The following is a 13,197-nucleotide window of genomic DNA, read 5'->3' on the forward strand; positions in this document are numbered from 1 at the left end:
AACCTTTTGTCCTGTCACCGTAACAGCTCTTCCGAAGCCTCCAGGTACTCCTGTGGTTACTGAAACCACTGCCACTAGTGTGACTATCACCTGGGACTCCGGCAACCCTGACCCAGTAACCTACTATATCATCCAGTATCGTGCTAAATCCCCAGAAAGCAAGTATGAGACAGTGGATGACATCACCACTACACGTTATAGCATTGGTGGCCTGTACCCCAACACGGAGTATGAAATTCGAGTCTCAGCTGTCAACACGATTGGCCAGGGTCCTCCCAGTGAACCTGTGGAAACCAGAACTGGTGAACAAGCCCCTGCCAGTCCACCTCGTAATATTCAGGCCCAGATTATATCCCAAAACACCATGATGGTACGCTGGGAAGACCCAGAGGAACCAAATGGACAGATTAAGGGTTATCGAGTTTATTACACCATGGATGAATCCCAACCTATGAGCCTCTGGCAGATTCATAATGTCCAAGACAGCATTATCACCACGATTCAGAGCCTGGTTCCCCAAGAGACCTATACCATCAAAGTCCTAGCGTTTACCTCAGTAGGTGATGGACCCTTCTCAGAGCCAATCCATGTCAAAGTGCTGCAAGGAGGTAAGAATTTTACTGGTACATATGTTCATTCTTACGTTCATTCATTCATTCTTAAATGAATATCAATATGCCGTATAGACCTATACCATGCCTTATTGTCGGCCAATGTTTGTTTCAGTCCCTGGCCAGCCATCCAAATTTCAGGTTGGAGATGTATCTGACACCAGCATTGAACTGACTTGGGAGCCAGCCTTTGACAAAGAAGGAATTATAAGTTATGAACTTCGCTACACGGAGGGGAGTTTTGGCTCTCAGGTAAGCGTTTCAGTGGCTCAGCGATTAAGATGTGCTTATTCCATAATGGATGATGACAACGATAGTGATGAAGACAACACGGTTTCTCATTGATCATAGATCAAGAAAACATTTGGACCTACATCTTCATACATTGTGGAAGGTCTCCGCCCAAACACGGAGTATCACTTCTCCCTGGCAGCTATCTCTAACAAGGGCATTGGAGCGTTCACCAATGACATGTCACAGAAGACCTTGCAAGCCAGTATGTAGCTTTTTTCTCAATCTTTCTGCTTTATTGTGCCTGCTTAACCAAAGATTTGTTTTTTGCAAGAAAACACCATTGACTAGGCATTGTAAATGTTCTTTTCTGGTGTTGGATTCTGCATCAACTTTGGAATGTTTTCTTCTTAGACATAACAGGATTTAATGTTGATCTGTATGGATTCCTATTTTTGAATTTGACTTTTCACACTTTATTTTTGTGCCTTTTGACGTACAGTACTTTAGAAATCCCTTCATTTCGTTGAATTTAGACTTGAGACTGAGTGTTTTACAACCTTTACAGTCTGAGTTACTGTTACTGGCTGTGGTTCCAGATGCATAGGAATCTGCTTTCCAATTAATCAATATGTGTACTGACATGTGCCAGTTGTGTTACAAGTTTCTTTTCTTTCACTTTGCTTTTCTTTTGAAATTAGCAAGTGCACTTTGCTCCATATCATGAAGACACAAAAAATGTCAACTCTGCTCTGAATCCACCAAGGTTCTCTTATGAACTGGGTCACAAATAGGAATGGGAGTTTGGTCACCAATGCTAAAACACTGTCATCCATCTGTATTCCTGTTTATGTCAGCGTAAAGTATTTCAATGAAAAGAAAATACCTTTTTTACTAAAAACAGAACAGAAGCCTACCTCTAAAGACATTTGCAAATATGACAGTTTAGATCTAATTGTAAATAACCTGCCCAGTTGATTTCCTTAAATGCTGTCTTTTCACTTAATCTACCCCAATTGAAAACACACTTTTCTTGATTTGAAGATGGCTTTTATTTCTACTTTGCTTTGATTTGAATAATGTGTTTTTCTCCTGCTCCTTGTTTTTAGATATACTCAACTTTAAAATATTAATTTGAACACTCCCCATACCCACTCAAATTAAAGACAAAATATCCTTACACATCTGTTATGTGATAAAAGCAATGGACGGTTGATAGTCTGTGACAGTTGCAAAAGTTATCTTAGTTACTGTCAAATGTGTGTATACTGTACTTTTTTTTTTTTAAATACAGCTACTAATGCCCACTTCCCACTTAAACTTCTGCTCTGATGCCCTTTTAACGCCATTTGTGGTACTAAAATTACTGGTTCATAGGAGAGCCATGGTGAAGGAGTAGACATCCTTTAACACATTTTCTGTTTCTACCAGTGCAACTTGTTGGCTGCCCCACACTCCAAAATCTGGGCACCGGAACGTTGAAGCAACCACCTCACTGTTCTTTTTTTTGTTTGTTTGTTTTTATTTCTGAGCAGCAGAGCTACACAGACAGTGCAGCTTCACCGAGGAGAGCGGCAGTTGCATGCAACACTCACTCCTACCCCCGGGGGTGCTATTATGAATCTATCATTGCATTGTTGATCGGTCTACGCATGAAAATATACTTTATTTTCTTCCAGCTGCATTCCTCACTTGGTGTCTCTTGGGTGTGTTTGTCCCTCTTCACCTGTCACTGTGTCTGCTATTTCCTTAGCTGTGTGTGTTTTTTTTTTCCTTGAAAGATAAACCACAACCACATTGGACTGGATACACACTCCATCCCACATCAGCCTATTCCAACCCCCACACTCACCTCCCTCGCCCCCTTCTGTCTTTGCCACTTGTTCCACTGTGAAAAGGAACATAAGCTCTCCTTGGAATGGCCTTGCTCACATTGTGTCCCCTCCCTCGTATTTTGGGTCTTTTAAACCGTTTTTGAGTTAGTCTTTTTTGTTACTTTCTGTACTTTATGGGTTATTCAAATGGATATTAGTTTGACATTGTGTCAAACTGTAGCCTGCTGCTGTTTTTTTGTTTTTGTTTCGTTTTTTTAAGTTAAGCCTACCACAGCCAGCTGCAAGCATAGTGCCACATACAGTACATGCTGAAAATGTACCATACAATTGTCCAAGCCAGGATTTCAGAAAAGGGGATTGTCCTCTCTAGATGTTTACAGTGGATAGAAAGTGCAACCATAATGTTCAAAGGAGTGTCGGTCCATATTTCAAGTATTGAGCTCCCCCCCACCCTAAATTTGCATACTATTTCAGTGCTCATTTCTCTCAAGTTCTCCTGTTTACCTTTTCTATTCATTTTACTTCTACGGTTCTGCCTTTTGCCTGTGAACTCTCTCAGGAAATATTGTTTAAGGGGCGAATGTGGGAGTCAACACACAGCTCTCAAGGGATTCCCGTTGGGATCTTACTGTGTAGGTCAGAGCAATCACAGTCTAAAACTGAAAAATATAGGTACAACACATTAAATCTTTGGGATGCCACAAGGTAAGTGACTTTGTGGTTGTTGGATTTCAGTCTGCCATTCTTGAAAACCTCCCAGAGATAACTTGTTGTTATTTTGCTTTTCACACCTCACAGCAAATTTGCCATTTTATCAGTAGCTCGCTAGTATTTTAAATCATATTGCTACCAATTGCTGACATCACTGCAAATTGGCTTCCCATTAATGTCATAAATTGTAGTACCTCTATGTATGCAAGCTTGAGAGAAGATATAGTGGGCCACACATTTCATGTTTAGACTAGTGATGTGCGATTGTCAGTGGCATGCAACACGGAAAAAAATACAGTGCTGAATTCCCAGGCAGACTGAAATCCTTCACCACTAAGTAAAAACAAAGACAGACAAGTCAAACGTAGATGTCCTGTATCTGTTCTATGAATACAAAATAACTGCATATTTTTCATGTTTATGAGCAAGCGGGATCACCCAGGGCCATTGTCATGGGGACCACTTTGTCGATAATATGTAGTTGCCAATTACATTATTAATTGCCTTTTAACCTTTCAATGTAAATGGCCTTTAGGGTTTCTTGTTTGTTTTAAATTGATCTGAATAAACTAGATCTGATATTACTGACAACAGTGGCCCTCATCTAGAAGCAGCAAGGCCTCTTGGGTTAAGGTGTCATAGTCAGCCCAGATCCTGAGCCTATTTATTGTAAGACTGTTCAGACGAGGCTTGATTGGGTCCACAATTTGAGAAGCGGGCAAGCTCCCAGCATCCCTTGTGCTCTTACCCAGTTTTAAGACATGGTAATAGGACATGAGTTGGATCCTGGGAATAGGTGTTTACAGACTGCAGGGCCACAAAGTCACAGATAGGAATCCCATTTCATAGCTTCAGAATTAATTTCATGCTTTGCGATGAGCTCTGACCCATTCCCTTGGATTGTTAGGCTTTATGCGTTAAGATTATACCTCGGAACTGCCAGTAGCCAGTCGAGCGCTGTCTCTCAAATTAAAGCAGTGGATTCTAAATCCTCCATATTTAGCCAAACAAGCTGTTTAGCCTTTCCACTTACTGTAATTACGGGAGGTTTTTAGATGTATTGGAGCATTTGTTTTAAATGCAGCATGGACATTTGGAATCTAGGAAGATTAATTTTATAATGATCCCCAAATGTGACCATCCTGCTCATTGACACTGCTGATGAGAACACATTTCCAATGCAGGCTGTGAGATGTGCTCTTTCGCTGATTGCAAATGCTTTGGCTATTTGTGGTGCATCCAGCGCTGGCCCCTGGTAGCTGAAGTGTTAAACTGGACATACACTATGCAAATTAAGCCAGTTTCAAGCCTGGTTTTGAGTGTGCCAACTCAATTTTGAGTTGTGCTGATTCCAAGTCTTGTCAGGCTTTATATGTTGTATAGGGTGGGGTGTGTGTGCATGTGTATGTGTTTAGTAGGAGTGATTCGTAGCTCTTGGCCGGTTGTATGAAGATTGTATGAATCGCTTATGTTCGAGGAGTTGCATTTGATCGTATTCCAAGTTCAAAATAGATTTACCAAACTTCGTCAAAGTGCATTTTAGGATTACTTATTTAACTTCCTAAATTCACCGACTGCAAAACCAGCTTGCTTCTTCTTGACTCGTTCTGATAGGAAACCATTGTTTAAAACGTACGACACCAACATCTACAGTTCTAAGGTCGAAGAGCAACAACCCAAACGTTCGGCTTTAGCAGTCAATTAGTGTCTCGAAATCAGTCAGTTCTGTTCGATCAGTACATACTGTATTTTTTGCAGGTGATGATTAAATTGTACAACAACAACTTCTAAAATTGTATAACACATTCCCAGCATTAGCTACTTTAATTAGATTGATTCCCTGGTGTCAGACTCAAATAGAAGAATTGGAATGCAGACATTACACATTATTTGGCATGGAACTTCCAGAGAAGTTTTAAAAGACCCTCAAGAGAAGCATTAGCGGAGATTCTCGTATAGTTCTAGAATCCATAATCCTACTGCTGGTCTTGTTCATGGGTAATGCACTTTATTAAAGCACTGCCACAGCCAGTCTTAAACCATCATCTGTCTGGAGGAGGCCTGTGCACAGCGATAGCCTGTGCTCCGTCACATTCACAGCCTCTTTACTACATCACAAAGACTGAGGACTGAGCAATCATTGTTGACGTGGAGAGTTTTGCAAATACAACAAAAGTGGTGGAAATAAGCTGAAAGGCTCCAAATCCAGTAAAACCGACAGGAAATAAGCCCATTGGATACAGAGAAGGGATTGCGAGGTCTTGACCTATTTGTTGTCTACCACGAGGCTCTCTGTGATTGCCCAATAGCTCTGGTTGTTATTTCATGCATTTGTTAATGGAGTTGGTTTGCTAAAACTGAAAATGCGGTCATATACAGTATCATTAACCTTGAATGAGTACATACCATTTACAATCAGTGCCAGGCACTTTGCTTGTTGCATTTTAACTGATGTGACAGCTTCACCAAGATTGATATGAAATGATATGAAATGGGATTCATTTAAACAAAAACAAATAAGTGTTTGTGTTTTGTGCCCCGCGCCCCAAACTCCCTTAGAAGACTACAAGCCTCCCCTCTCGCAGTCTTGTGGACCCTTCAGCCCAAAAACACATGAGTATTAAGCAGCCCTGGCTAAAGCAAAAAGCTAACCTCTGGAACTCCGAAAGTGGGTCCAAAATTGATGTCCACATAACCTAAACATTGAATATGCGATATGTGACTCAACCATTTAGATGTCTGTCCCTCTAACTGGCTTGAATGAAGGGAAGCACTTGCTGTAGTCCAGGGCTGGTGGTAAGAAAGTCTTTAAAATGTAGTGTTTGTGGGAGCCAGGTACGTATGATGCAGACAATTTTTGTTGTTATTATAATTTTTTCTTTTTGTTTTTTTGTCTGGTTGTGTGGAGCATTCTGTTTTTCTCATGTTTTCCTATGACTTATTATTTTGAATTAACTCTTATGTTGATTTTGAGTGACATGGATTACATAGAATTTCATCTCCCCCCCTTATGTTCATGATTTCTTCCATTTGAGCTTTTGTGTGAATATTGACTTAAATTCTGCTGGTATTTATTTCATGTGTTGGCAGTTGTGCTATTTTTACATTCAATGTAATAATGAACAGTGCTTAATACAATGATTGAGGTAGTAAATTGTTACACAAACCATCAGCGCAGAGAAAGGAAAATATCCTTTTCTTCATACCAAACTTTTAAAAACATCACTGCAAGGCTTACTGTGTGCCCAACCACAAGCTTTGTCAGTGCTTGCTACAGTTTATAAGTGAAACATATCAAATTTAAAAATAGTAGTTCACAAATAGGTCTGGGTTGTAGTACTGTTTATTAGAGAATACCCCTCCCCATTATGACTATTAAACGGGTAAAAATGTTTTTTACCTGTGTAAAAAATAATGGAAAGAGGGAAATATTAAAAAAAAAAAAAATACTACTAATATTACTAATATTAATGATGGCCATATCAGTTAAAACAAGACATCCGGCCTACACCAAAACTACATCTTTATATCCTCAGTAAAAATATATCTATATGCAAAAAAAAAACATAACAGATCAGTTCGGACAATTTCAATTTTGAATCTCTTTACTTTGCATTTGAAAGGTAATTAAAGCATCTCGATTCATTATTACAGGATTTTTGTCACTGTCCATTTATGTTCACATTTGCTTGATTATTATTTTTTTTGAATCCAAACTTCACATCCTTGTTTGTTCCCACAATTCTATTAGTTTAAATTGTTCTTATTGTTTTATGACCCAGGTTTCACATTTTCCTTTTATCATTTTCTTTATCTCTCCCATCTTTTGTATTTTATGTTTTTCACCCCAACCTACCTCTTTGCCTATCCTCCTGGTCCTCTACCCCCTCCTTCTTTCCCCTCTGATTTCCTTTCTGTCCTGTCCGCTTCACCAGAACCCTCAGCCCCCCCTCAAGACATTAAGTGTAGCAGCACCAGCTCCACCACATTGCTGGTAAGTTGGCACCCCCCGCCACTGAAGAGTCAGAACGGTCTCCTGGCGGGGTATAGGGTGCGCTACCAGGTGGCGGAACAGTCAGAGTGCATCAGCGACGATGCAGAGTCAGTGGAAGTGCCCACCGTACCTGCCACCGAAGAGCAGGCGCTGCTGCAGCGGTTGGATAAATGGACCGAGTATCGCATCACTGTGTCAGCTTTCACGGTTGTTGGGCCGGGCCCCGAAAGCGAGCCGTTAATCTGCCGGACCGATGAAGACGGTACATAAATGTCTGTTTTGTAGTAAACATGCATTCATTTTGTTTGATTTCTTGGGATGAGCAGTCACAGAAATATTGATAGTGGAAAAAGAAATGACAAATTGGCTGCCAAATTGCTGTTCCTGCAATACAAAGTAGCTTTAACGTAGTTTCATGATCTAATCAAATCACATTAAACATCATCCATCTTCTATAACGCTTACTCCCACGTGGGTAGTTGGAGCCTATCCAGCTGACTTTGGGTGAGTGGGTGGCGGTTGGTGTGGAGGTGTTTACACCCTGGACTTTTTGCCAGCCGATTGCAGGGTACATATGGACAAACAACAATTCAGACTCACATTAACACACGTTTATCAGTCACTTGTTAACAGAATCACATTGCTCAGCCGAGACCTTTCAGCGTTTATGGTTGATTTCCATATTTGACTCTGTTTATGGAAGCAAGACTAAGATGTAAAATGTAAATGTAATGAAAATGACTTTTTTATTCGTAATTTTTACATCAAATTATTCAATTCTGTAGATTATAAAATAAACAAATTAACAAACTTGAAGTTAATGTTTTTATGTTAGTTACAGATTAAGCTAAGGCACAGTGTGCAAGAAAAGTAAAACAAGTAAATTGTCAGTGGGAACGAAATGACAGAAGCTGCAACTCAACTATAAAACAGATAAATGGCTCGATGTGAGCCTGTCGCAGCACATGAGAATCAGACAGATGGCTGGCATTGGCTTCTGCAAAATCCTTTCCACTTCTATTACCACAGCACTTTGAGCCTTCTGTACACTACTGATATAGCTGAAACTTTAGACACGCTTATATTGGTTTCAAATACAAGCATTAGTGAGTGCAGAGGATAAGAAACCACAGCATTCCCAAGAAATAAAAATAACCTATTGTCAATGTTGTTGTAAATGACACAGACGTGGTACTTTCACATAGCTACTGTACATAATGATGACAGTGTGTATTACGGAATCTATTGGCAGTTTGTAAGACTGTAGCATCTTTATTCAATTCATCTTTCAATGATTCAATACAGGTGTATATTTGGTTTGGCTTAAAATAGTTTCCATTATACATTGTATTTTAAATATTTCCTGTAGTTCCTGGCAGCCCTCCAAGGCGAGTGGAGGTGGAGGTCTTAAACTCCACTGCACTTAAGGTGATGTGGCGTTCTGTGATGCCAGGAAAGCAGCACGGTCAGATCCGTGGCTATCAGGTCCACTATGTTCGTGTGGAGAATGGAGAGTCCAGGGGCCAGCCCCTCATCAAGGATGTCATGCTGGCTGATGCCCAGGTAAGACAATCTAAGTGTACCAAGTGACTGTGCAACACATATTCTTTCATAAGGTGTGTCCTTGAATCTATTTTCCCAATCATGGTCCAACCAACAAACTGCCACTGACTCAATAGTAGCAACGAGTAACACCCAATTTTTCGTGCATTACACACTGTATCTAGGTCAGCAAAGCAACCGTGCAAAAATTGCTGGAGTTGGGGAAATCATGTGGGTGCTCTCCCCGCTTGGATATCATCGTATTACTGCAATATTCTGAACTCCGTCTTCCCATAACAAAAACTGTAATCAAAAGCTTCGCCCATCTTTCCCTGCAACATTTCCTTCATGGTTTTTATTAGGAATCTTTGGACCCTTTGTTCATGGCCATATCTGCAGTAAAACGATTGTGCACTTGAATCAAATGCAAGGACAGAAAGAAACTGCTTATTGTTGTAGTCCAAGATGGAAAAGATTGAAATTGGCATGAATACAATTCACCACATCACTCGTTCATGACAGCTAGAAACCTTTTTTTCCTTTTTTTTTTTTTTAATTGTTAACACAATTCAAGCCAGACAAAATGACACCTGTACAGAAGATATCAGCCAAGGATAACAAAACCGTACACCAAGGAAAACAATAGTTATACGCTATGCTTTATAATTAGGGAATAAATCAAAATCAGATTGCTTCATAAATAACAGAGTTCTAAGTTTACGCTTAAGCGTTCACGTAAATCCCAACTACAATGACTTTGAATAACTTAAATTACAGTCTGACACCAACAGCCCTACAAAAAAAGTCCAGACAAAATTGCACATTTTTGTTGCAATTACCTTTAATGATGATAAAAGCCTTGAAAGCCTCTCATGGTACTTCTGGATTTTCTTGCATTGATGATTCTGCACTAGAATAACATTGTTAAACATTGTCACGCCCTGCAGGCAGACCTTTTCTCAGCTCTTTTTTCTTGTGGTAAAAAAACAAAAACAAAACACTGACCTACTTCTGAATTCAGCTTTCTGCACCCAAATCTTGAATGCCCCCATCCCTCACAATCCTATTTCTCCCCTTTCTGCTCTCTCTCCTTCTTAAAAAAATGTTGCAATCTCTCCCATACTCTCCTCTTTGGCGGGGGTTGTTAGTGGGAAACGGACGATACAGCTGAATATGTGAGTACAAAGTTCCACTTGAGTGCTTTGTGAAGTTGGAAAGATATAGACAGTGGCTATTGCATCAATCTGGCATGATTTTACAAACTACTGCTGTCCTTTAGAAGTTTGGATGGCAACACAGAGTTTAAAACTGGGTACTTTGTCTTGAGACCTCTGAGGAAAAACACTCATGTCGATAGCTGATGTACTATCCACTGTCCATTGTGCCTGGAGTGATACTTGCTGTGTGTTGTTGAAACATATTGTCTTGTGCTCTAGTGGTGTTTTCTTTAGTGATGCTTGAAAACAATAGTAGTCCCTTCTTTGAGTATTATCTCTTTATTTTTGGCAGAATTTGAAAACAGTACATTTCGCACAATATGCATGCATGAACTTTTTAACATGAAAGCATCCTTTTAATGATCCTAATTTGAAAGCTACCATACAAACCCTGGTTCATCTGCATTGTGCGTAAACCATCTCAATTGCAACACAATGCTTATAGCTCATTTACTTTTATTGACCTCACCCATCTGTCTGCCAGGCAGCCTGTTAAAAAGCTCATTCTGCATTCATTCAAACCTGCCCTCTTGAAAGATTCATAAGAATTGATCAGGATGCTTTCTTTCCAAGAGAGCTAAAGGAAACATAATGGCTGATTTAAAATCTCCTAGTGAACAGCTATGATGTACAGTAGTCGAAATGCATTTATGACAAAGTTCAATTATTGACCAGCCTATATCTAAAGGGATACAGGGTACTTTCGATTTACACGTCTAATATCCTTCTCCCATATTGGAAACTGTAAGGTATTTTCTGAATGCATTGTACCACAAATACCCAAGGGATGTGTAACACTTAATGCAAAGACCAAGGGACAATCAATCAATATGAGGTATACAAAGTTAGATGAAACGGTCAAAAACTAAAGAAAAATAATATTTTGCCCTTATGTCTTCTATTTTTCTCCAGGAAATGATTATTGGAGGGCTCAAGCCAGACACCACTTACTCCATCACGGTGGCGGCATACACCACCAAAGGCGATGGAGCACGGAGCAAACCCAAACTAGTGGTGACCAAAGGTGCAGGTCAGTCATGCTACGATTGGATTCCTAGACGTCTGTCATAGAATTGTTGAAGTTTATTTATTTAGTTTGTTTTATATGCAGGATATGGGTCATAGTATTGAGATCTGTTCAGTTTGTTTGTAATAATGTATGTAAAACTGTTATTAAAATCCCAATTTTGATGGAGCTTTTTCTCCTTCATAGATTCAATGGCATTTAAAAGACAGTTATTGGTTTCATTTGAAGCAACTTTATTTTCACAATTTGCGTCTTTGGTTTAACAACATAAATAAAGCATACACAGAATCTTACAAAAAAAATAGAGGCTGGTCGGTTATCTACATTGTAGTTGTTTACTACCATGCATTTGGAGTATGTGGGTTCTAATCCAGCGTTCCTGTGTGGAGTTTGCAAATCTCCGTGCATGTGTGGGTTTTCTCGTGGTACTATGTCTTCCTCCCACATTTAAAAAAACATTACATACAGTACACGGTACAGTAGGTTAATTGGAGACTCTGAATTGCCGTATGGTGTTCATGTGTGTGAATGGTCTATACCAGGTGCGCCAAGTCCGGTCCTCTAGAGCCTGTTTTGGATGGCTCCCTCCTCCAACACACCTGATTCAAATGATCAGGATTGTGATCAGCATTCTGTAAAGCTTGTTGATGAGCTGATCATTTGAATCAGGTGTGTTGGAGCAGCGAGACATCTAATACAGGCTGGAAAGGGGCCATATGAGGGTCTTTTATGAATTCAAGCAACACTTTTTTTGCATGTAGCCAGATTTGTATTACTCTAACATGAGCTAAAGTTACTGTGTTACTTGTGCGTGCCTTATGAAGCTGAATATATGAAGTCAACGTGAAAGCATAATTTTTGTGTATGATGACTAAACCTAGACCTTAAAGACGGCCTAAAGACTGTCTCACTGCACGAGACAGATCCGCCCCTAAAATGAGTTGAAATCAACACAGCAAAAGATACGGTGTCTTGTATGTCTTGATGTTTGATCAATCTTGATCCTTGTGGTATTTGAGGAAAAATATGTCACAGACTTGTTAATAGGAGACCTGGGTGTTAAATTGTAAAAAAAAAAAAATACACGTCCTTGAAATCAATGTTATTGTGACACCCATGCACAAACACAAAACTGGCACCCAATTGTTGCCAGGTGTCATGTGTTACAAGTGCCAGGAAGTTGTGACAATGTGAGTGGGGCATGTGTGAGAGGTGTCACTCACTAGCCTTTGGTTAGGGACGGTTCACTGATACGTGCCAGTCTGGACATGTCAACTGTCCCTCAAAGGGAAACAACACTCCTTTTTATGATTGAAGTGTGAAATATTGTTCATGCCATGAGTCCAAAATTAAAAACAGACAAGTTTTAACCATTTTCACAAGTATAACACATACATATCACGTATCCCATCCTATTTGAATCATTTTATTGTTACAATAAATGCAATGCGTGGCGTCATGGCTCAGTGGTAGAGTGGTTGTTTCCCAACCCAGAGGTTGTGGGTTCAATCACTGGCTGTTGCAACCATTTCGAATTAGATGTCGTGTCAGTGTAAAGAGCTTTGAGTGCCTTAATAGGTGGAAAAGCGCTTTACAAGTGGAAGACCATTTACTGTTTATCCTTGCACTCACTTATCATTATACATTTATAGATGTATAAATCGATGCAAAGATTACAAATGAAAAAAAAATATATATATATATATATATGACAAAATTTTGTCAGGCATTTATGGGATCAGTTCTAAAAATGGACCATAAAGCATGACGGGATGCAGCGGATGTAAAACGTCTGCACACCCTTGAACGAAAGCCAACTTTGTGATATATAAAAAAATAAGACCAAAATAAATCACCAAAAAACATCTTCACCCTTTAATGTGCTCTATAATCTGTACAACTCAATTGAAAAAAAAATATTGGTGAAGTAAAAATAAACAACCGAGATAATATGGCGTGCACACTCTTATAACTGGGCATGTGGCTGTCTTCAGAATTAACCAATCACCTTTCAAACTCACACTCTGTG

At 39.6% G+C, this 13,197-nt stretch overlaps 1 protein-coding gene across 1 annotated transcript in view; it reads left to right on the forward strand.

Moving 5' to 3' along the window:
* ptprsa (protein tyrosine phosphatase receptor type Sa) overlaps nt 1-13,197 on the forward strand; it is a 174,802-nt gene that overhangs the window by 108,126 nt on the left and 53,479 nt on the right. Inside the window, exons 9-15 of the mRNA XM_086048481.1 lie at nt 27-608; nt 727-863; nt 963-1,107; nt 7,324-7,644; nt 8,752-8,945; nt 10,073-10,099; nt 11,054-11,171. Of these exons, the coding sequence (XP_085904607.1) occupies nt 27-608; nt 727-863; nt 963-1,107; nt 7,324-7,644; nt 8,752-8,945; nt 10,073-10,099; nt 11,054-11,171 (1,524 nt within the window). The remainder of the gene's footprint in view (nt 1-26; nt 609-726; nt 864-962; nt 1,108-7,323; nt 7,645-8,751; nt 8,946-10,072; nt 10,100-11,053; nt 11,172-13,197) is intronic.

Source organism: Filicampus tigris, chromosome 12 (genome assembly GCF_054856515.1).
Source record: "Filicampus tigris isolate MCC_2025a chromosome 12, RoL_Ftig_1.0, whole genome shotgun sequence".
Classification (NCBI taxonomy): Eukaryota; Metazoa; Chordata; class Actinopteri; order Syngnathiformes; family Syngnathidae; genus Filicampus; species Filicampus tigris.